The sequence below is a fragment of the Schistocerca piceifrons genome, chromosome 4 (genome assembly GCF_021461385.2).
Source record: "Schistocerca piceifrons isolate TAMUIC-IGC-003096 chromosome 4, iqSchPice1.1, whole genome shotgun sequence".
Classification (NCBI taxonomy): Eukaryota; Metazoa; Arthropoda; class Insecta; order Orthoptera; family Acrididae; genus Schistocerca; species Schistocerca piceifrons.
In genome coordinates, this window is record NC_060141.1 from 712,678,068 (window position 1) to 712,701,674 (window position 23,607).

The window sequence follows — 23,607 nt, forward strand, 5'->3', positions numbered from 1 at the left end:
AAAGGCTTTTGACTGTGTGAATCACAGCATTCTTTTAAGTAAATTAAAATATTATGGCATCATTGCTGGTGTTCCCCAAGGTTCCATACTAGGTCCACTACTTTTTCTTCTGTATATTAATGACCTTGCCATCTGTTACATTACCAGATGCCAAGTTTGTCTTATTTGCAGATGATACGAACATTGCACTAAATAGTACATCAAATATAAATTTAGAAAGGGCAGCTAATCAAATTTTTACTGACATTAATAAGTGGTTCATAGCCAGTTCACTGTCATTAAACTTTGAAAAGACCCAGTATATGCAGTTCAGAACTTCAAAGAGATTTCCTTCTAGTGTGTGTATAAAATATGATGACATGGAAATAGGAGAAGTTGAGAGCGTAAAATTCTTGGGATTACAACTTGATAATAAATTCCGTTGGGAGTGACATACTAACGAACTGCTAAAGTGCCTAAACAAGTCTGTGTTTGCAATGCAAATGATGTCAGACATAGGAGATATAAATTTAAAAAAACTAGCACATTTTGCTCATTTTCACTCCATTATGTCATATGGTATCATATATTGAGGTTACTCCACAAAACGAGAAAAATTTTTTAGAGTACCGAAGCGTATAATAAGAGTAATGTGTAGCTTAAATCCAAGAACATCATGTTGAAACCTATTCAAAGAATTGGGCATTCTAACCACAGCTTCCAGTACATTTATTCCTTAATGAAGTTTGTTGTAAATAATACATCTCTTTTTCCAACTAACTGCTTAGTACATAGTATCAATACTAGGAATAAGAAAATATACAGAAAGATTTAAAATCACTTACTCTTGCCCAGAAAGGAGTCCAGTATTCAGCAACACATATTTTCAATAAGTTACCAGCAACCATTAAGAGTTTAGTTTCAGACAAGGCACAATTTAAACATAATTTAAAAGAATTTTTGGTGGGCAACTCCTTCTGTTCCATCCATGGATTTCTCAACAAGTGCAGTAGACCATTTTAATGAAAATTTATTATATTTTAATTTTTGACAATACTTGGTTGTAACAGCCAAGTAACTACCTACTGTGTGAATGATGGATGTACAAAAAGCAGATGTAAGTCTTAAGTCTGTAAATAGTGGAAGTTTAATTTTAAATCTTGTACATAATTTGACTGTTCTTAACTGAGGATCATTGAAATGAATATTTACTTCAATTCTTGACAATACTTGGTTGTAATATCCAAGTAACTAGCTACTGTGTGAATGATGGATTTAATGAAAGCAGATGTTAGTATTAAACCTGTAAGTATTAGAAGCTTAATTTTAATTCATGTACATAATTTCACTATTCATTGGCTGAGGATCATTAAAATTAATGAAACTCCAGTTTTTAGAATTACATTTTTGTAATGTATTTATCTGACATGTTCCACACCCAGGAGGATCCCCTCTTTTGTAGGTCTATGGAATGAATAATTAATCTAATCTAATCTAATCTAATCTCACCAACAATTGCACTGCATATTTCATCCACCAAGCAATTCTCTTGAAGAAGATTTCCCATTGATTTTTCAATGCCAATTTACAAGATGTGCTCTTTTTCTATATTTCTTTTAACTTACTAGCTAGAAATCCTTGTTTTCTTCTAAAATACTATAAATTAAATTCTTTCATTTTCACTGCACTCACTGCACAGATATGCACCGACATGTTCCAGGCATACAAATTTATTGCACACATGGCAGGAAAATCTCGTCGGTCTGGTTTTTTCTTTTTTTCCTATCACGGAAGTTGCATCTTCCTAGAGCTGCTGTTTATAGAGGTCTAGGAAGAGCTTCAGCTGTTGGTAATCCCAAAATTTCCTTGATACGATTCTTGATGTTCACTGGTGTACTTAGATGATTGACCTTCATTGTCATATAATCATGCAACAGTTCTTTGGCAAGAACTTTTAGATAGTCTTTTCTGGGAATTGTTGAATCTGAATTGCTCTTGTAAATTATGTATCCATTGATTCCAGCAATATTTAGAAGAGAGGAAAAATTATAAATGGCCATCTTCTGGTAATTCTTGTCACAGAGTATGTACATATCATCTCATCAACTTTATCCACACCAGATTTAGTCTCATTGTAAAATGTTATTATTTCTGGCTTGCACTTTTCCGAATCACTGTTAATATTGTCATCATCATGTAAAGTAGATAGTATCAGAACAACCTTGTCTTTCTTAGGTTTATATGAAACCCATGTCATATTTTTCCTAAATGCAAAAATGCTGGATTCCACAGGACGATCTTTTGCTACTGTCATAAATGGAGGAATTTCACATTTATTTTATTCAAATTGTTCCAACCATTGTCAGCATGTCATTTTCCAACAAGTCAGCTGCAAGGGGAATTGATGTGAACCAATTATCACATGTTACATTTCTGCCATATTTAGATATGCATTTCACCATTCTTTTGACAATAGCATGAGGTGTGTTATCACAGAGATAAGACCCATCCACTTGCTTTCCACAGTATATTTCTAAACGGGTGGTATAGAACATCATTCATCTGTAAGTGCAAACATTTTTATACCATATTTTTCTGGTTTTGGTGGAATGTATTGTATAAATCCACATCCGCCCCTGAATGCATCCAGCATTTCATCTACTGTAACTAGTTCTGATAAACTATAACGTTTCTTGCAGTTTTCATTGAACTGATCTATCAAGAATCAGACAGCAGCTAATTTGTCTGTTTCTTTCTGATGTGCTCTGTTTCTGACATCATCAAATCTCAGGCATGTCAGCAAGAAACGAAAACGGTTTATGCCCATTGAAAGTCTGAAGTACTCCACTCCAGTACCATCTGGACATCCAGACAGAGGCCAGTGCAGTTTCATCCGTGCTTGCAGAGTGACATGTGCGTGCAGCAGTAGCAGAAACTAGTCGTATATTCAATTTTTCATATTAGTTCCGCAGGTTTAATTCAAAATTACTTTGTGTGTTTGTGTGGTGAAATTTTTCAGATCTTTGCATATTTTCAAATTAGAAAAGGGTAGTATCAAATTTTAATAATGGTAGAGTGTAACATCGTGTAGGCAGTTGTCATTTGTACTAAGACAGGGTTAGGATCACATTGTAAAATCTTGATAGTGGTGTAGTTGTGGTCATTTGATTGCTTGGTTCATAAGTAATTGTTCACATATTGCAGCTCAATCTGGCAGTTGCATATTGCTGTTTTATTTGTCGCAACTCTATACATCCAGATATTAGCAGTAGGATGGATAGGGTGTGTGCATGCTGTGTGCGGACGCAGGAGGAACTGGCTGCGGTTCGTGAGCAGCTGAGTGTGCTGTTGGCCACAATCAGCCGCCTTCAGGCTGCTGCCTTGAGGTGCAGTGACGGTGGAGGGTCTGGCGCGTCACTTGAGACACCCCAGGTTTCGCTTGCTGCGTCTGCTGACTCAGCCACCGAGACACCTTCTAATGTACCCGGCGCATTGGGGCCACCCGTTCATCCTGTCATTGGGCAGGTGGCTGCTTCTTCAGCAGGGCCCAAGAAGGCACACGGGGGCAAAGGCTTGCTGGTTATTGGGAGCTCCAACATTGGGTAGGTGATGGAGCCCCTTAGGGAAATAGCGTACAGGGCTGGAAATAATTCCAATATGCACTCGGTTTGTCTGCCTGAGGGCATCATCCAAGATGTTGAGGTGGCCTTGCATGCGGCTATCAAGTGTATGGGGTGCAGTCATCTGTAGGTAGTTGCTCACGTCGGCACCAATGATGCCTATCGCTTGGGTTCTGAGGTGATCCTCAGTTCATACAGGCGGCTGGCAGATTTGGTGAAGACTGCTGGCCTTGCACGCGGGGTGCAACCAGAGCTCTCTATTTGCAGCATCGTTCCCAGAGTGGATCGGGGTTGTTTGGTTTGGAGCCGAGTGGAGGGTCTCAACCAGAGGCTTCGTCAACTATGTGATGGTCTTGGCTGCAGATTTCTAGACTTGCGCTATTGGGTGGGGAATTGTAGGACTCCATTAGATAGGTCAGGGGTGCACTACACAAAGGAAGCAGGTACTCGGGTAGCAGAGTACTTGTGGCGTGCACATGGGGGGTTTTTAGGCTAGGCAGTAGTGCGAGGGGTCCTGATGAACACTCACCAGTCGACGTGCAGGCAGGGAAATCAGGACGTGCTCAGTGTACATACACTTCAGCTATCAAGATATTAGCAGTAAATTTTCAGAGTGTTTGGAATAAAGTTCCTGAATTTACTGCCTTCCAGGAAGTGTGTGGCGTGCAAATTATTGTTGGGACTGAGACCTGGCTGAACACTGAGATAGGAAGTTCTGAATTATTTAGTGAGGGTTGGAACATGTATCGGAAAGACAGATTAGACACCGTAGGAGGTGGTGTCTTCATTGCAGTTGACAAAAATATTGTGTCTACTGAGGTCGAAGTAGAGTGTGATTGTGAAATTATCTGGACACCTTTAACAGGGCTAGGAGGAATAAAGTTAATTGCTGGATGTTCTTACCGGCCACCAGGTTCCACCATGACAGTTCTAGAATTATTCAAAGGGAATCTAGACTCTGTATCGCAGAAGTACCCGGATCATGCTATATTAGTCGGAGGCAACTTCAACCTACCTAGTATAGACTGGGATGTCTATGGATTCATTACAGGTGGTACAGATAAGCCATCATGTAAATTACTTTTGAGCACATTATCCAAAAACTGTCTTGAGCAGCTAAATTGACAGCCAACGCATAATGGAAATATTTTAGATCTGGTAGCCACTAACAGACAAGACCTCATCAACGGTCTCAGTGTTGAAACAGGGATTAGTGATCATGATGTTTTGATTACGACTATTGTTATGAAAGTTAAAAAGTTGGTCAAGAAGGCTAGGAGAGTATTCTTACTAGAAAGAGCAGATAAGCAGTTGTTAGCATCCCACTTAGTAAATGAATCGACTTCATTTACTTCTGGTACGATGGACGTGGAAGAATTATGGGCAAATTTTAAACACATTGTAAATCACACATTGGAGAAGTATGTGCCAAAAAAGTAGGTTATGGATGGAAAAGACCCACCGTGGTTTAACAGTGCAATTCGGAGAATGCTCAGGAAACAAAGACAGTTGCACTTGCAGTACAAGAAAGATCGGGAGAATGAGGACAGGCAAAAGTTAGTAGAGATTCATGCTACTGTAAAAAGAGCAATGTGTGAAGCATACAACCACTATCACCGTCATACCTTAGCAAAAGATCTTGCTGAAAACCCAAGGAAATTCTGGTCTTACTTAAAATCGGCAAGCGGGTCAAAGGCTTCCATCCAGTCACTTACTGATCAGTGTGCCCTGGAAACGGAAGACAGCAAAACAAAAGCTGAAATTTTAAATTTAGCATTTGAGAAATCTTTCACGCAGGAGGATTGTACAAACATACTGCCATTTGAGTCTTGTACAGATTCCCATATGGAGGACATAGTGATAGACATCCCTGGGGTTATGAAGCAGCTCAATGGGTTGAAAATAAATAAATTGCCAGATCCTGATGGGATTCCAATTCGGTTTTACAGAGAGGTACTCTACTGCATTGGTTCCTTACTTAGCTTGCATTTATCGTGAATCTCTTGCCCAATGTAGCGTCCCGATGACTGGAAAAAAGTGCAGGTGATGCCTGTATATAAGAAGGGTACAAGGACAGATCCTCAAAATTACAGACCAATATCCTTAACATCGGTTGGTTTGCAGGATTCTTGAACATATTCTCAGTTCGAATATAGTGAATTTCCTTGAGACAGAGAAGTTGCTGTCCATGCATCAGCATGGCTTTAGAAAGCATCGCTCCTGCGAAACGCAACTCGCCCTTTTTTCGCATGATATCTTGTGAACCATGAATGAAGGTGTCAGATGGATGTCATATTCCTTGACTTCCGGAAAGCATTTGACTTGGTGCCCCACTGCAGACTCCTAACTAAGGTACGAGCATATGGGATTGGTTCCCAAATATGTGAGCGGCTCGAAGACTTCTTAAGTAATTGAACCCAGTATGTTGTCCTCAATGGTGAGAGTTCATCGGAGGTGAGGGTATCATCTGGAGTGCCCCAGAGAAGTGTGGCAGGTCCACTGTTGTTTTCTATCTACATAAATGATCTTTTGGATAGGATGGATAGCAATGTGTGGCTGTTTGCTGATGATGCTGTGGTGTACGGGATGGTGTCGTCATTGAGTGACTGTAGGGGGATACAAGTTGACTTGGACAGGATTTGTGATTGGTGTAAAGAATGGAAGCTAATGCTAAATATAGATAAATGTAAATTAATGCAGATGAATAGGAAAAAGAATCCTGTAATGTTTGAATACTCCATTGGTAGTGTAGCGCTTGACACAGTCACATAGATTAAATATTTGGGCGTAACATTGCAGAGTAATATGAAGTGGGACAAGCATGTAATGGCAGTTGTGGGGAAGGCAGATAGTTGTCTTCGGTTCATTGGTAGAATTTTGGGAAGATGTGGTTCATCTGTAAAGGAGACCACTTATAAAACACTAATATGACCTATTCTTGAGTGCTGCTTGAGCGTTTGGGATCCCTATCAGGTCGGATTGAGGGAGAACATAGAAGCAATTCAGAGGCGGGCTGCTAGACTTGTTACTGGTAGGTTTGATCATCACGCGAGTGTTATGGAAGTGTTTCAGGAACTCAGGTGGGAGTCTCTGGAGGAAAGGAGACATTCTTTTCATGAACTGCTACTGAGGAAATTTAGAGAACCAGCATTTGAGGCTGACTGCAATACAATTTTACTGCCGCCAACTTATATTTCGCGGAAAGACCACAAAGTTAAGATAAGAGAGATTAGGGCTCGTACAGAGGCTTATAGGCAGTCATTTTTCCCTCATTCTGTTTGGGAGTGGAACAGGGAGAGAATATGCTAGCTGTGGTCCGAGGTACCCTCCGCCATACACCATATGGTGGATTGCGGAGTATGCGTGTAGATGTAGATGTATATCTGCAGCCCAGAGATCTAGTAAATTTGTGTGTGATGTTCGTAGCACAACCACCAAGGAAAGGGGTCCTAAACAAGGTTTGATATCTGTAATGTTAGTGTCTGCAGCATCTCTTTCTCTGGAATATTTAGAACAGATGGTAGCAATGTAAATATTAGTGCAATGAACAATTTCTTCTAAAATGTCATCTGTGAAGAAATGTTGTAAACAATCAATTGGACGCTTGGAATTTTTTGTTTCGCCTATGGCTCCCGGTAAATGTTTGACAATATTATGTTGAGGTCTTCTTACTCTTCTGTTTTGGATTAGAGGTTGATGGCTCCATTGCATACCATCTTTCCCAAAATACAAGTCAAATTTTTCGATAGAATCACTTTCTTCCAGCGACTGTTCACTATCTGAATAGTGATCACTTTCGAATATTGACTCCCGATCACTACATTCTTCATTACCAAGCTCTTTGTCCAACCACTGCAAAACCTGATCGTCATCCACCGTTATTCTGAAAAAAAAAAGTGTTTAACTTATTTCATTAATCAGTGATGGTCAATGAAAAGGCTCATAATTGTATGACAGTTTGGATAATAAATAAATAAATAAAGTTTCTAAATGTAACTGTCTATGTTTTGTAATATTATAAAGGAAGAAACCTCCTTACCTGCAATATATCGTAAAAGAACTGATGATAGAACCGCGCCACACAAATGCACATACGTGGACTGACACTCCGCAGCTCACAAGACTGCTGCTTCTTGCAATAATGACTAACTTCAATTGTTGCCAATAATTCGTTATGGAAGGAGGGGAAGGTAAAAAAAGCCGCTAATGGAAATCTTGAATTTATAAGTGATTGTTGATGGAAAGATAAAACTGCGGTCAGTCCGCAGTGCTTGTAACGGAGGGTTAATTACATTCTTACCACCATATGTAGCAGATCGGTACACCATGCAAGTATCATCTTACCCAGAGTATTCACAACCAACCAATACTGTGTTTGTATCCACAATAGTTATGCCCATATTTGAACTTTAGTGTATGGTGAAAGAAACTGCTAACCACTCAGTAATAAATAGTCTTATCATGTAATTAGTTTTGAATATGGTTGGACGACATCCAGGTTACAAGTAGTTCGGTAGGTACTGCCACATAAATTGTTTGGTCTAATTGTACTTATGTTTTTCCCTTGGAAACTTATACCATGCAATAACTTAAAGTAGGCTAATGTGGATTAGCACTTTCTTCCACTGAACCCTTCAACTCTTCTCTCTCCTTAGTAACCCTTTGAATGATGTTTTATTTTAGTTTATTTACGTACTGAAATCTCTGAGGTACATATATTATAACCTATATGTTGGACAAACTTTCATTAATTTAAACATCGTTACATCAAATATTATTTGCTAGGGCCATTTTTATGATGTTTGCACAAGCATACTTTACAACAGAGAAAATTCTACACATGAGTATTTTACATAATTTTCTTTTGTTAAGTGTGATACTTGTTGCAATACTTGATGCAGTCTGGCACTTTTGCACTCTCATTTTTACAATACTTGTATATACAGATTTTCCAGGAGTGAGCTTCTTGGCATCACATCTGCAGTATATTTGCAAAATTCAGTGTGCAAGATACTGTGATACTGAGTATAAACAGTTTTACAAAAGAAATTCTTAACATGGGCAATTTATATAATTTTCTTTTGTTAAGTAGGATGTATTTAATAATAATACAATGCAATACAATACCCTTAATGCAATTTGACACTTTTGCACTCTCATTTTACAGAGTTCTTTATGTAGAAATTGCCAGATTGCTCAAATTTTACCTTCATATGCATGTAAAGAATATTTCCAATGTTGTTCCTGTTACACTCAATGATGTACTAAAGGTTGCAACAGCAGTAATGACAAAAAATTTGATCTCTCTCTCTCATATCAACACACGACACCACTGAGCCTTATACTTGGCTTAAAAGTACTGATTTCTTGTTATTCATTATCCAGAAAATCTAAGAAGACGTTTGAACATTTGCCTTTCCTTGACTTTTACCCAGCAAGTGTACCTATTTCATTTTCTTACAAATTCTAAGATCTATTATTGTCTTGTTCTTTTATGCCACAATAATCTGACTGCACCCAATCTAGTTGCATTGCTCCATGTGTTTGTTAATGGTCTCCAAATCACCTCTTCAGCTTTTTATGTGATTTAGCTTTAATACAGCTGTCTCCTCTTTTTATGATATGCTTGAAATAATGTGAACTTTCTATTATTATACTTTCATGTGCTAGAACCAGATCAGACCTAAAATTTAAAGTTAATTGTTCCATTTACATTTTGGCATGTCAAAATTTACAACTAACTTATACATCACAAAAAAAGAAGACAAATTTATATTTATATTTACAAAATATGTATTTCACATAGGCACAAATAGTCTCCCAAAACTGACCATTTCTGATCAGGAGAGTAATATAACAACAAGTAGCATCACTGTGGAAGCTATAAAATGAGAAAAGGATTTTAATAATCACTTGTTTGTTTATACAGAGTGTATCATAATTAATGGTGCAAACACATACTTTTGAAAATACATGATACTAGATGCAAAAAGGTCTCAGTAAATGCAGGGTCAAAAATGCATACCTTAAGAGCTATGAGCAATTTTTCATCTTCGATACTCTGAAACAAATCTCTTCTACTGCAAGTTCTTTGCTTTCTGTATTTTGGGAACTGGTGGTATGGACCAAAACATGAAAAAGAAGTCCAGTAAACATGTGCTCTAAAATGCATTCCTTAAGAGCTATGAGCACTTGTTCATCTTTGCTACTTTGCTACTTTGAAACACAACCCTTCTAATGATCAAGTGCTCATAACTTTTAAAGTATTAGTGTTAGAGAACATGTTTTCTGGACATTTATCTCTTATTTTGATCCATACTACCACTTCCCAAAATATAGAAAGCAAAGAACTTACAGTAGAAGAGATTTGTTTCACAGTATCAAAGATGAAAAACAGCTTGTAGGTTTTAAGGCATGCATTTTTGACCCTATGTTTAGTGAGCCTTTTTTGCTTTTAGTTTTGTCTACTTTCAACTGTATGTGTTTACATCATTAATCATGATACACCCTGTTTTACTCAGTAAATCCTTGGGCATAATGTTATGTGCAAAAACATGCATATGATAGTTCAGCATAAAACTTAGTAGATGGAATACTTTCTACTTCTCCTCCATATTTGTATAAATCCAATCATACTCAAAAGTACAAAGAATGCAAAGAGGATAATAATGTCAGTCATAGTATTATGTGGATTAAATCCATATTGATCCAGTACTTCTTCACCATTATGCAGACAAGGCAAATCAGGATTGCTTGGGCAACCTGTTGGCATAAGTGTTAAGGGGAGTTGGAATGCCGGAAAATGGAAAAAATTCACATTTTCAGTTTTTAACCTTATAACTTAATTTGAAATTTTCTGCTTAAAATGGTGCAAAATTTGTTAAGAAATTCCAATTGGAAGTATTTTTATTTAATTTTTCAAAATTACATGTGCGCCCAGCAAAGTTACCCATCTTGTGATTTGTACACATTTAAATCTTCGCATTTCCGAAAACATTACATATAGAAGGCTGTGGATTTCACTCTTCAGTTGTAGAATCTTTGATCCTTCCATAGGTACCATTGTTTTTACGACTAGCTGTGTTTATTGTTCAGTTTTTGATCTGTGAGTGTTTGTTTTGAGCCTCGAGTTTAGTTTGTCGCTCATTTGGAGTTTGTTATCTGTCTTGTTTTGACTTTCAGTGGTGAGTGCGTAGTTTCTACGATGCCTAGGAGTGCATCATTATTTAAAAAGCGAAAGTTTCGCGGTAATAGATTTACAAATAACGTTTGTTCAAGTGATTCTGCTTCAGCACCTGTTGATGCTGGTGAAAGTTCTGACGTTTGTACAGCTGAGATGTGTGAAGGAGACACGCCCACCAGTGCATCAAAAAAGAAGTTATCAAACTGTGCAAGTGAAATTACAGATGAAGCTTCTAATGAACAATATGTTTTAGTCGACTTTCCTGTTTTTACTGAGTTTATGAAGAAATGTTTGTGTTGTAATCTTTGTGGAGGTTCTTTTGATATGAACATAACAAAATCTATAGGACTTTCCTGCAAAATTGCTATAGTTTGTGCCAGTTGTGAAAATGAGACCTGTTTTTGGAGCTCTAAAACATGCAGTAGCAATTTGTTTGAGAGTAATATCAGGCTAATGTATGCAATGAGAGCAATTGGTAAAGGACATACTGCTGCTCAAACATTTTGTGCCATAATGAATCTTCCACCTCCACCTGCTAAAATTGACAATTACACTGAAGTGATAGGAGATGCTGTTCAGTCTGTAGCAGATTTATCAATGAAAGCTGCTGCCAGTGAAGCAAAATATATAAATGAAGGAAACCCAGATATCCCTGTTGCTTTTGATGGAACCTGGCAGAAAAGGGGTCACACATCCAAAAATGCTGTTGCTACTGTTACTAGTGTGGACAGCGGTAAAGTTTTGGACTATGAAGTGCTCACTAAACATTGTTACCATTGTGCATCTGGTAAGATAGAAGCAGCTCACATATGTAGCAAGAATTATGAAGGTACGAGTGGAGGCATGGAGGCTGCCGCTGCTGTGAAAATGTTTAGCAGATCAGAAAAAGAACGGGGAGTATTTTACACAAAATTCCTTGGAGATGGGGACTCCAAGGCATACAAAAGTGTTACAGAATCCATGCCATATGTCAATAAGACAATAACTAAACTAGAATGTGTCGGTCATGTTCAGAAACGAATGGGCACTCGTCTAAGGAAACTGAAACAGAATCTGAAGGACAAAATTTTGTCAGATGGTAAAACCATTAGAGGTCGCCTGTCAGATAAAATTATAAATGAATTACAACAATACTATGGTATGGCAATAAGAAATAATGCAAATAATTTGCAGGAAATGAGACAAGCTGTATGGGCCACATATTTACATCGATCATCAACTGATGATAATCCTCAACATTTTGCTTGTCCAGATGGTCCTCAGTCATGGTGCAATTATAGAAAATCTCAAGCTACTGGGGATCCTTATCACCATAAAAATTATATTCCATTGGCTGTTATGGAAGTAATTAAACCAATATATAGAGACTTGGGGCATCCTGATCTTCTGCGAAAATGTCTTCATGGTTGTACCCAGAATCAAAACGAGTCGTTCAACAACCTCATTTGGACTCGTGTACCTAAGAATGTATTTGTTGGGATAAAAACATTGAAATGGGGAGTCAGTGATGCTGTTATTTCATTCAATGATGGTCATATGGGTAGGCTAAAGGTCATGGCAAGGCTCGGCATTGCTCCTGGTATCAACACCATCAGAGGTCTTCAGCTTCTGGACAGCGTGCGAGTAAGGAAGGCTCAGTATGCAGCTGAATTTAATACAAAAAAAGCAAGGGCAGCAAGGAGAAGAAAGCTTCTAGGTGAAGAAGAAGAACTAGAAGATGACCCTGATTACTCTGCTGGACACTTTTGATAATAGAATAAAAGGTATTTGTGAATTTTCATAATAAATTACTTTAATCGCATTTTCTGGCATTTGACATTTTTAGTGTTACATGTACCTTTATCTCATAAACCACTCAACCAACAACATTCAAATTTTCAGAAATGCTGCAAAACAGTTCAAAGAGGCCACTGAACTAGAATCATGACAAGAACTGGCTTATTCTCTGAACTAGGGAAGTTTATGTTATACTTTTTCCAATAAAAAATGGCTTAATGGTAAAAAATTCATAAATACTATACCAACAAAAAGAAAACATTGGTTCTAGTTCAGTGGGCTCACAATATATGCTGAAAACCTCTGCCAGAATTTCAAAGTTCTGAAGATAATAGTTCCAAAGAAAAAGGTACACAAAGTTAGCAAATTTAACATTGGCGAGATAGGGCATTCCAACTCCCCTTAAATGGAGTTAATATTTTATGTAATCTCAAAACTAATGCATCTTATTTATTCAAGGGAATTACTTACTTATGTGGTCCACATGTTTCCAGAATAGGGATGCCAACAGCTCATTGCAGTAATAAAACTGTGAAAGATATTTCAACCAAGCAATTCTCTTTGGCAGTGCCCTGAAACAGTAATCAGACATATGGGCTAAGCACTTACACACAGCACATTTGCAGTCATTTGTTATGCTCAAAAAAGAGAAAATGTCGTCAGTTATTCAAGAAGTTTGAGATACTATGGAAAAGTAGTCATTGCAAAAAAATGCATTCATGTAGGACAGAATAGTTCAGAACTGAGTAAACCCCAAACAAAAATTTTAATAACAATCAAGAACTAGGTTGTTGTCACCTTTTTGTATTTTTCTATTGCATGTTACACAAGTGATTCCTTTTTCTTTTACGCTGATTACACATTTTCAACCTGCTGGAGATACATTGTGCGATATATGTTCATCTGAAAATACTCGCCTCTTCAGTTAAGATTTCTCAAAAGTTGTTAATAATTGTGACTTGAAATTTGTGCATTTGAAATAATAGGACTTATAAACATATCACACATTATGCTGCAACACACACTGGTAATCTCTGTAACTTGGAAATTTGTTTCCACTAAACCAGGTTCACCTGCAGCTCTTAGTGCTTGTTAAATATGTTAATACTTTAGATTGTTTTAGGATTAAAGTAGAACACTCACTGAAAAGCAAAAGTGCTGAAAAAAATACAACTTGCTAAATTTCAGACTCATCCTTACTAACAGTGCCAATGCTATTTTTTGATAGGAGACTGGTTGTGGTGGGGATAGTGTCAGATGAGATGGGTAGAGGGGGAGGGAGGCAGGGGGAGGGACTGGGGGTGGGTGGCTAGTGGCTTGGAGGAGGTGGCCGGTTTGCTGGCTAGGAATGCAGGAGAGAGCGTTGGCACGTATATGGGCTGCAATGATTGTAGCAGCTGGAGGGAAACAACACACACATAAGGTAACATGGGGACTTGAATCGGAGGGGCTGATAGGATGAAGGAAAGGGAAACTGTTGAGTGGAGGCTCTGCTTTTCAGTGAGTGGTTTCCTTTAACCCTACATTCTACAATAAATTTCCTACAACATTTATTAAATATGTTACTGATTTTGTGACATGTAAATGTGCATTTGTCAACAAGAAATATTGGATAAAGCATGTCACAACTGTTATTTGGCCAAACACAAAACTTCATCCATTCAGCGCTGTCTCTGATATAAAGATGTTGCACATAATGAAATGCACACAAGCATTCAGCATGTAATGTCTGTCATACACACATTTATGGAACAGTGAGACATTCAGAAACTAGCTGTAAAAACTACAATGAATCTTCTTAATAATCTGTTGCTCTCTCTGCACAAATTATTCAATTCCATATTCAGATGAAATGTGTGAGCTGGGCATTCCACCACTTTGAAACAACGTTGTAAAATGTCAGAAATTTGACATGTGGGAAAACAGTAAGGGCATTCTTATGTGACAGCAGTGGTACTGCCACTGTAGAAACCACAAATATGTACCTTATCTGTATATGCTTCATAAACAAAAGCTGATTTTTTTTGTTCTAATGTAGATGTATGTCCTCACAGACATACTGTTATCAAAAACTGTTAACTGCAGATTCAGTGACAGTGCTTCATGATACCAAAAACACTTCTGGGCAAAGAAGGCTAAGGTAGAAACTCCACACAACCACCAAATAAAAACTTGGAAGAGTGTAATCTTACTCTCCATGGTATCTGTTTGTAAATGCCTCTTGTCTCAAAGCTGGTTAAATCCTTCATTTTTTTTCAGCACATGTGGCCCAATGTGTACTAGATTTGTAAGATCACATCTCATAACATGTCTGTCCAGCTGGAGCACATCAAGAAAGACTAAAATGAAATGAACTTCTCAGTGTTAGGAAATAATCTCTGCAGTTAGCCATTTATGAAACTAACTGTAATTCTGGCAACATTTTAATACAGTATTTTTCAATCAGATTTCTTGATACTGCTAGTACAAAAAAGTGGCCATCTTTGAAATTCGGCTCATCAAATTGTCAAATTTATCACTGAAAACTAGTTATTGAAAAAAATATAAAGCTCTTGGGTTTCCAGCAGAGTAAATTAGATGAAATGGTGCTCCATTTCAACGAACTTCATCAAAACGCTGCACCATTTTGACAAATTCGTCTGGCTGGAAACACAAAAATTTTATTATATCAGTTTACTGCAACAAGAAATACAATGATATCATATTAGCTCTTGGAATTTCCTTAGGAAAACTTAATAATTTCACTACTGCTAATTTATCTTTACGAATAATTCTGTGACATTACTTCAAGTTAAACCTGTTACCAACTACACTGCCATTATTTATGTATAGCTGATGATCTTCTGTGCTAGTCAAATGTACATGGATTCCACAATTTGATAGTATTAGAGTTTAAGTAGGACAAACAATTTGCAGAAATTCTTTTTTCATTGATAAATTTCAGATACTGATAAGCCAAAGACTATCACTTTCTTTACCGCTGACTGAACGTTTGTGATATTTCAGTCAACAGTTTCATGTTTTAATATTTAAAACTATTTGTTTTTCTGTAACACTGCTTCAACTATGATTCATTTACTTTTGAGGCACACACTACATGCTATAAGATTTACAATATGGCCAGCAATAGATGTTACTGATATTTAGTACCATTCACTAATCTTTGCACCAAGCTATAGCCTTATACACAGAATGTAGAAACACTCACTTGCCTCCAGAATGAAATTTTCACTCTACAACAGAGTGTGCATTGCTATGTAACCTCCTGGCAGATTAAAACTTTTTGCCAAACAGAGACTCAAGCTCTTGTCTTTTACAGGCAAGTGCTCTGCCATCTGAGCTACTCAAGTATAACTTTGTTGAGCAGTTATCTGTTAAGTGACAACTGTAGTTTGTTTATGACTCTAGGGAGCCTCTAAATATTCTGAAAGTCATCTATAGTTGAAAAATAAACCTGACATATTAATTAAATTTTAAAATGAATTCTAGAGTAACATATAAAGAATGTTTACAGCAAAAAATGTGACCACAAATTTACTTTATGAAATCCTGATGAAACACACACTATTTTCCTTTAGCACTAAAAACTTGCTGAACATGTTGTGTTATACCATCATGATGACAAATGCTGTTTATCAGCGTTCCTTTGTGAATTTTATTTGCTCAGCTAGCCTTGTTAATACTTATTTTTCCATTTAAAATTTCTGAGAGACACAGTTCTAAAACATCCAGGTTATAATTCTTCAGTTCGCCTGATTTGCATTTGTACACAGGCAGCATTTTCACGTTGTCACCTCTTACATTTTCAACTGTATGATGCAACAAGTGAAACTGTATCCTAGGTGACAAACTCGTAAGTTAACTTATAGATACTTGCAATAATGACTTCCTAACTCAACCAGTATTACGAAAAGGATAGTTGCTGCTCACCACGCTGGAGATGCTGAGTCACAGAAAGGCACAACAAAAAGATGGATGGAAATTTAGCTTTCAGCCTACAAGATATCTGTCAACAATAGACAACATACACTCACGCAAATGCAGCTCACACACACACACAAACAGAGTTTCTGGCAACTGGTGCCAGACTGCGAGCAGCAGTATGTTATGGGAGAGGCAACCGGGTGGGGCTAAGGAGGAGGTTGGGGTGGGAAGGGGGAAGTGATAGCAGGGTAGGGTTGGCTGTAAAATGCCACTGGGAGTGTGCAGGGATGAGGTGGAGAGTAGGGAAGCTAAGTGCAGTCAGGAGGTTAGACAGACGGTGGGGGAGAGAGGGGGTTGACGGAAAAGGAGAGAAGTAAGAAGACTGGGTGTGTTGGTGGAATAGAGAGCTGTGTAGTGCCTGAATCAGAACAGGGTAGGGGCTAGATAGGTAAGGGCAATGACTAACGAAGATTGATGCCAGGAGGGTTGCAGAAACGTAGCCTATATTGCAGGGAGAATTCCCATCTGCACAGTTCAGAAAAGCTGGTGTTAGTGGGATGGATTCAGATGGTTCAGGTCATGAAGCAATCACTGAAAATAAGAATGTTGTGTTGGGCAGCCTGCTCAGCAACAGCTGTTTCTTGGCCACAGTTTGTTGGTGCATTCTGATCTAAGCTGCCAGAGTTGGCAATTGCATGTGTGAGGCGTGCTTGCTTGAGTGAATCAGTGGTGTGTGTTCCTTCCTTTTTATGATGAAAATTGTGGCTGGAAGTTTGTGTGTAAACATCTTTTAATGGTACCTGTCTGCAACTTAATGTGTCATCTTTACAGTGTGTAGCAATCTATCCTTTCCTTACGTTATGTGTAATGTTCTATATTTGACAGATTATCCGATAGTAGCAGATGGTGAAAGGCATCAGTTTGGATCAATAAAGTCATATTGTATTCATTTAATTACTTATTACCTTGTGACTTACTCAGCTTTCTATAGACAACATATATAAAAATCTGAATACTAAATTAAAACACCTACAAATTTAATCATGTATTCTTTGAGCTGCACTTTATATGCGCAGCAAGTAAATTTTTGTTATTTGTTATCCTTCCTGGTGTTGTAATTTTAAGGTCCAGCAGTTTGATTCCTGAATGGAAATACACAACAAAGACAACCCAGTAGTACACAATTCCTTTGACTAGCTAGGTGTGCTGAAAGCCTAACCATACAACATTACCACTGAGAAACTTTAAGAAAATGGGCTAAATAACAATTTCAAAGTCAAAGTTGATGTTGAACATAGAGATAAAGTAATGAATAACACTATATGGTCAAAAAATATTGTGATAAAGCATTTTTTATTCTGGAGAATGACAAATGTTCCTGTGAAATATACTCTTCCTTGACAAACAGGCACCAAGAGGATTAAAGTTAAAAGGGAGTAAGCTGTATAACAGGTAAAAAAGAAAACAAAACACAACATAGAAAAGAAAGTAAAACTAATTTTGAGTTCCACATATTTCATCAAAATGTTCAGTATGCTTCAAAAGAGCAGACGAAACAGAAGTTTTACTTCCCCCTCTCCCCCGTGGTACCAAATATTTTCATAAGGGCTGAATATGGACTGACTGAAAATGAAATAAAAATGGACAATTTACAGGGATATGGTAGAAGGTCGTATTTCTGCAGAACAGAACATAAAAGTGGTAGGGTAGCATTGTATGTGGATAGCAATATAAGTAAAAGTGTTCCATGGCCAGTTACCAACTGTAGAGAAATGAGTTTTGAAGCACAAGCAATTAAAACAAATTTTCTGAAGATCAGATGTCTAGATTTAGTTATATATCACTCTCCAAGCTTCAGGATAAAAGATTTTGTAATGAAACTTTAAGTTCTCCTTGAAAAAACTATTAAAGACTTCCCATAACTAATAGTAGCTGGTGACATAAATACATTGAAACAGAGTATCTATACAAAATTCTTTCATGATGTCAATACTAATAATATGAAGCTGCATATAAATAGCCCAACAAGGAGCACTGAATCATCAGACACAATAATACATGATGTTTTTAGAAATGTACCTTTAAATAAACTGAAAAATACACATAATTAACACAGTCATTTTAGATCACAATTGGCAGTTAACTGAGCTACAGAATAAGAACACTGAAACTGGAAATATAGTTGAAGAGTGTAGGCTGACAAAAAGTTGGAACACTTTCATTTCAACCTTAAGTCGCCACATAAACATAGCTTGTCGAAAGGTCAACAGAAAGACAAATGGTAGACATGGAAAGAAATCGATCATCAGAGATATCAAGAATGATAGAGAAGATTTAAAGGATTCATATGAATGAAGTAGGAAATATAATAGCCAAGCAGACTGTGAAATGTACAGACAAAAGATGGGAGAATACAGTACAATGATACAGCAAGCAAAATTGTGCTATTATAAACATCAAATAGAAACTTCATCAAATATTTCTAAGACAGTCTGGTCACACATAAATACAAACAGGAATGAATATAATAGGACAGAAAGTGGTAACATAGTATTTACAGTACAAGGGAAAGAACTGACTGACCCAAGTTAAGTGTGTTCCACTTTAAATCAGTATTACATAAATATAGTGCAGAAGCTAATGAAACAAAATAAAAGTACTGACTAAAATGAGTATAGCTCCACCAGAAATAACAGAATGTTTATTCCTATTTCCAACACATGAAACAGAGGTTACAAATGTAATCAGATCATGGAAAACAAAGACACAGAGGGCATAGATAGAATATCTGTAAAAGTAATCAAATGCTACTCACAGTATCTAGCTAAGCTTCTGACATTTCTATTAAACTTGGTAATGAAGAAAAGATGGTTCCCCATATGTCTAAAAAAGAGTAACATGGTGCCAATTTATAAAGATGGCAACAAGGGGGATCCTGGAAACTACAGACCTATAACAGTCACATTCACCTTATCAGAAATTGTAAAAATAGCTATTAAAAACAAAGTTACAAATTTCATAGTAATACAAAAATCCTGGATGAAGTAGAACATGGATTTAAGAAAGGGAAGTCTACAAAAACAGTTGCAGCAAGTTTCATGACACATATGATCAGAGCTTTAGAAGAACAAAAGAAAGTTTCAGCATATTTCTTGATCTCTCATAAGTCTTTGACTGTGTATGCCATACTACTCTATTAGATAAACTTCATAGATATGATATCAGGGGTAATGCAGCCAATCTAATAAGAACATCCATAGAAAACAAAGAACAAAGCATAAAGTTAAGATACACTGTAAACAATAAGATGCAGACCTTTTTCTCTGATTTTCAGCACAAGACTAAATACTTGGTTCACTAATGTTTATATTGTATGTAAATGACAAGGTAGTGTCAGTAAAAGAAAATGTAGCCATTTATGCAGATGATACATTCATAATTCTAAGTAGCAGCTCAATAACTGATTTAGAAACAAGAACTATCAGGGATGTAGATAGGGCAATTTAATATTTTAAGTGTAAACAATATATGAAAACAACCCACATGAAAATACTTGTAGAGAGCACAACAAATGAAAGGAAACAAAATATAACACTTAGGGGAGCACTAGTAACAGAAGCTGACAGTTGCAAGTTCCTGGGATTGACAATGTACAGAAACAAGGATCAGATGTATTGGAAGGCTATCACCATGAGAGTCTTGTAAAAACCAAATTCAAAGAATATTAAATTATGTCTGTACCATCTATGTATATATTCAAAACTATCATGTATCTCAAATTAAATTGTATGCCAATGCTAAGCAGAGAACTACACAATTACAACACAATAGTAAAAGATGACTTCAGGTCAACAGTAGCCAACTACAACTGATCAATAAAGACCTAGCTAAAGCAGGGTGCTTATTATACAACAGATCACCAAACAGTGTCTACATCTGCATCTGCATAGATACTCTGTAAATCACATTTAAGTGCCTGGCAGAGTGTTCATTGAACCACCTTTACAATACTCTATTATTCCAATCTCATATAGCGTGCGGAAAGAATGAACACCTATATCTTTCTGTACGAACTCTGATTTCCCTTATTTTATCATGGTGATCATTTCTCCCTATGTAGGTTGGTGTCAACAAAATATTTTTTCATTTGAAAGAGGAAGTTGATGATTGGAATTTTGTGAGAAGATTCCTTTGCAACAAAAAATGCCTATGTTTTAATGATGTCTGTCCCAAATTCTGTATCATTTCAGTGACACTCTCTCCCCTATTTCAAGATAATACAAAACATGCTGCCTTTCTTTGAACATTTTTGATGTATTCTGTCATTCCTATATGGTAAGGATCACACACCATGCAGCAGTATTTTAAAAGAGGATGGATAAGCATAGTGTAGGCAGTCTCCTTAGTAGATCTATCACATTTTCTAAGTGTCCTATCAATAAAATGCGGTCTTTGGTTAGCCTTCCCCACAACATTTTCCATGTGCTCCCACCAATTTAAGTGTTTCATAATTGTAATTCCTAGGTATTGAATTGAGTTTATGGCCTTTAGATTTGACTGACTTATCATGTAACTAATGTATAATGGATTCCTTTTAGCATTCATGTGCATGACCTCACACTTTTCATTATTTAGGGCCAACTGCCAATTTTTGCATCATACATATGGCTTTTCTAAATTGTCTTGCAATTAGTTTTGATCTTCTGATGACTTTACTAGTAGATAAACAACAGTGTCATCTGCAAACAACCTAAGATGGCTGCTCAGATGGCCTCCTAAATCAATTATATAGATAGGGAAAAGCAAAGGACCTATAACATTACCTTGGGGAACGCCAGAAATCACTTCTGTTTTACTTTCTGACTTTCCATCAATTGCTGTGAATTGTGAACTCTGTGACAGGAAATCATGAAGCCAGTCACATAACTAAGACAATATTCCATAGGCGCACAATTTCACTAAAAGCCACTTGTCTGGTACAGGGTCAAAGCCCTCCAAAAATCAAGAAATACAGAATCAATTTGAGATCCCTTGTCAACAGCACTTCTTAAAATTGACCACACTCATATCATCTTCACTATAGTCTGGAAGGAGTCTACATTGAAAGTCATGGGTTCTAATATATTTCATCTGCAAGAACTGTATCACATCTTACACTTTAAGACCAACTAAACTTGAAAACCACAATGTTTACTCTTACTGCTCATTACATGCACTGTATGAATAAATCTGTGGTATTAACTTCATTAAACAAGTCTCAGCAACTTTTGAACACTGAGACTAAATTATTGGCTATCATAAAACTAATTCAGAGGACATATTTGTAAAAATTCTTTACTTTCAAAATGATGGCTGGTTGGTTTGTGGGGGTTGAAGGGACCAGACTACAAAGGCTATCGGTCCCTTCGAAATGACACTCATATCTTTGTTAATGAGTATGTGTCATGTTTATGTATTTTCAATATTTCTGTTCATATTGTCACTAGCTATGGTGTGTGCAGTGTGACAGAGCTGCAGATCATAAGTTCAGACTTACACACCAGCAGTTCTCTGTTATTTAGAATTTACCATATCTGGAAGCTTCTTGAAATATGTTATGTATGTAATGTTTATATATTCTGGAACATTCAAGTTTGTGTAAATAACATAATTCCTGAACTTTTGGTGCTTGTACAAACAGCTGCACTCTCCATCAATGTCAATCATTTTACTGGTTGTGCCTTGATATCAGTAATAAACTTGCTTTTAGTACTGAGTGTTCAACTTCATTCATGACTCTACCTTTGTATGTGGAGTTGATTGTGGTTAGATGTGACATTGTCTGGTGGAGACCCCAGGTACTTAAAACATCTTCATCATCATGTCCCCAATTTGGAAACAAAAGAGCCATCGACTGAGTAGACAGCATTTGGAATACAAGCAGTATATTGTTCCTTGTTGTTGTGGTCTTCAGTCCTGAGACTGGTTTGATGCCGCTCTCCATGCTACTCCATCCTGTGCAAGCTTCTTCATCTCCCAGTACTTACTGCAACTTACATTCTTCTGAATCTGCTTAGTGTATTCATCTCTTGGTCTCCCTCTCCAACTTTTACCCTTCACGCTGCATTCCAAAACTAAATTTGTGATCTCTTGATGCCGCAGAACACACACACACACACACACACACACACACACACACACACACACACACACACACACACACACATAGGGAAACATTCCACATGGGAAAAATATATATAAAAACAAAGATGCTGTAACTTACCAAACGAGAAGGTGTTGATATGTTGATAGAGACAATAAAAAACACACACATACACACAAATTTCAAGCTTTCACAGCCCAAGGTTGCTTCATCAGGAAAGAGGGAAGGAGAGGGAAAGAAGAAAGGGTGTGGGTTTTAAGGGAGAGGGTAAGGAGTCATTCCAATCCCGGGAGCAGAAAGACTTACCTTAGGGGGAAAAAAGGACAGGTATACACTCGCACACACACACGTATCCATCCACACATACACAGACACAAGCAGACATTTTGACATGTCTGAGGGTGCAAGATCAGGTGAATAAAGTGGGTGTGGAATAACTTCCCAGCCCAACTCCTGCATAGTGTCTTTTGTCAGTCTAGCAGAATGTTGGCTGGAGATGGGTGTTATTGTGGAGTAACATCTCTTCATACAGTCTTCCCGGTTATTGCTCTTGGATTGCATCTGCAAGATGTCTCAGTTGCTGGCTATAAATGTCAGTAGTGATGGTTACATTTCAGGGAATTAATTCATAGTACATCACACCATTACTGTTCCAACAGGTGTGCAACATTATCTTTTGTGGATGCTCACAGGTCTTTGTACAGGGCACTACTGCTTTTTTTGGGTTCAGCCATTCCTTTCTTTTCCTTATGTTAGCATAAAGACACCATTTATAATCACCAATTATGATGCAGTATAGGAATGATCATGTTGTTCACAAGCCAATTGATGATGAGCAAGCAGATATGCACATATGACCACCTGTTGATTTGTATGATTTTGACTTAGGGCATATGGTACCCATACACCAGTTTATTGAACCTTCCCTATTGCATGCAAATGTCACATGGTGGAGGAATGATCACAGTTCATCATATTTGTCA

At 37.2% G+C, this 23,607-nt stretch overlaps 1 protein-coding gene across 1 annotated transcript in view; it reads right to left on the reverse strand.

The window, feature by feature from the left end:
• Window positions 1-10,179: 10,179 nt before the first annotated feature.
• LOC124796127 (protein scarlet-like) overlaps window positions 10,180-23,607 on the reverse strand; it is a 98,239-nt gene continuing 84,811 nt past the window's right edge. Inside the window, exons 13-14 of the mRNA XM_047260218.1 lie at window positions 13,030-13,130; window positions 10,180-10,361 (exon numbers count right to left, since the gene is read on the reverse strand). Of these exons, the coding sequence (XP_047116174.1) occupies window positions 10,180-10,361; window positions 13,030-13,130 (283 nt within the window). The remainder of the gene's footprint in view (window positions 10,362-13,029; window positions 13,131-23,607) is intronic.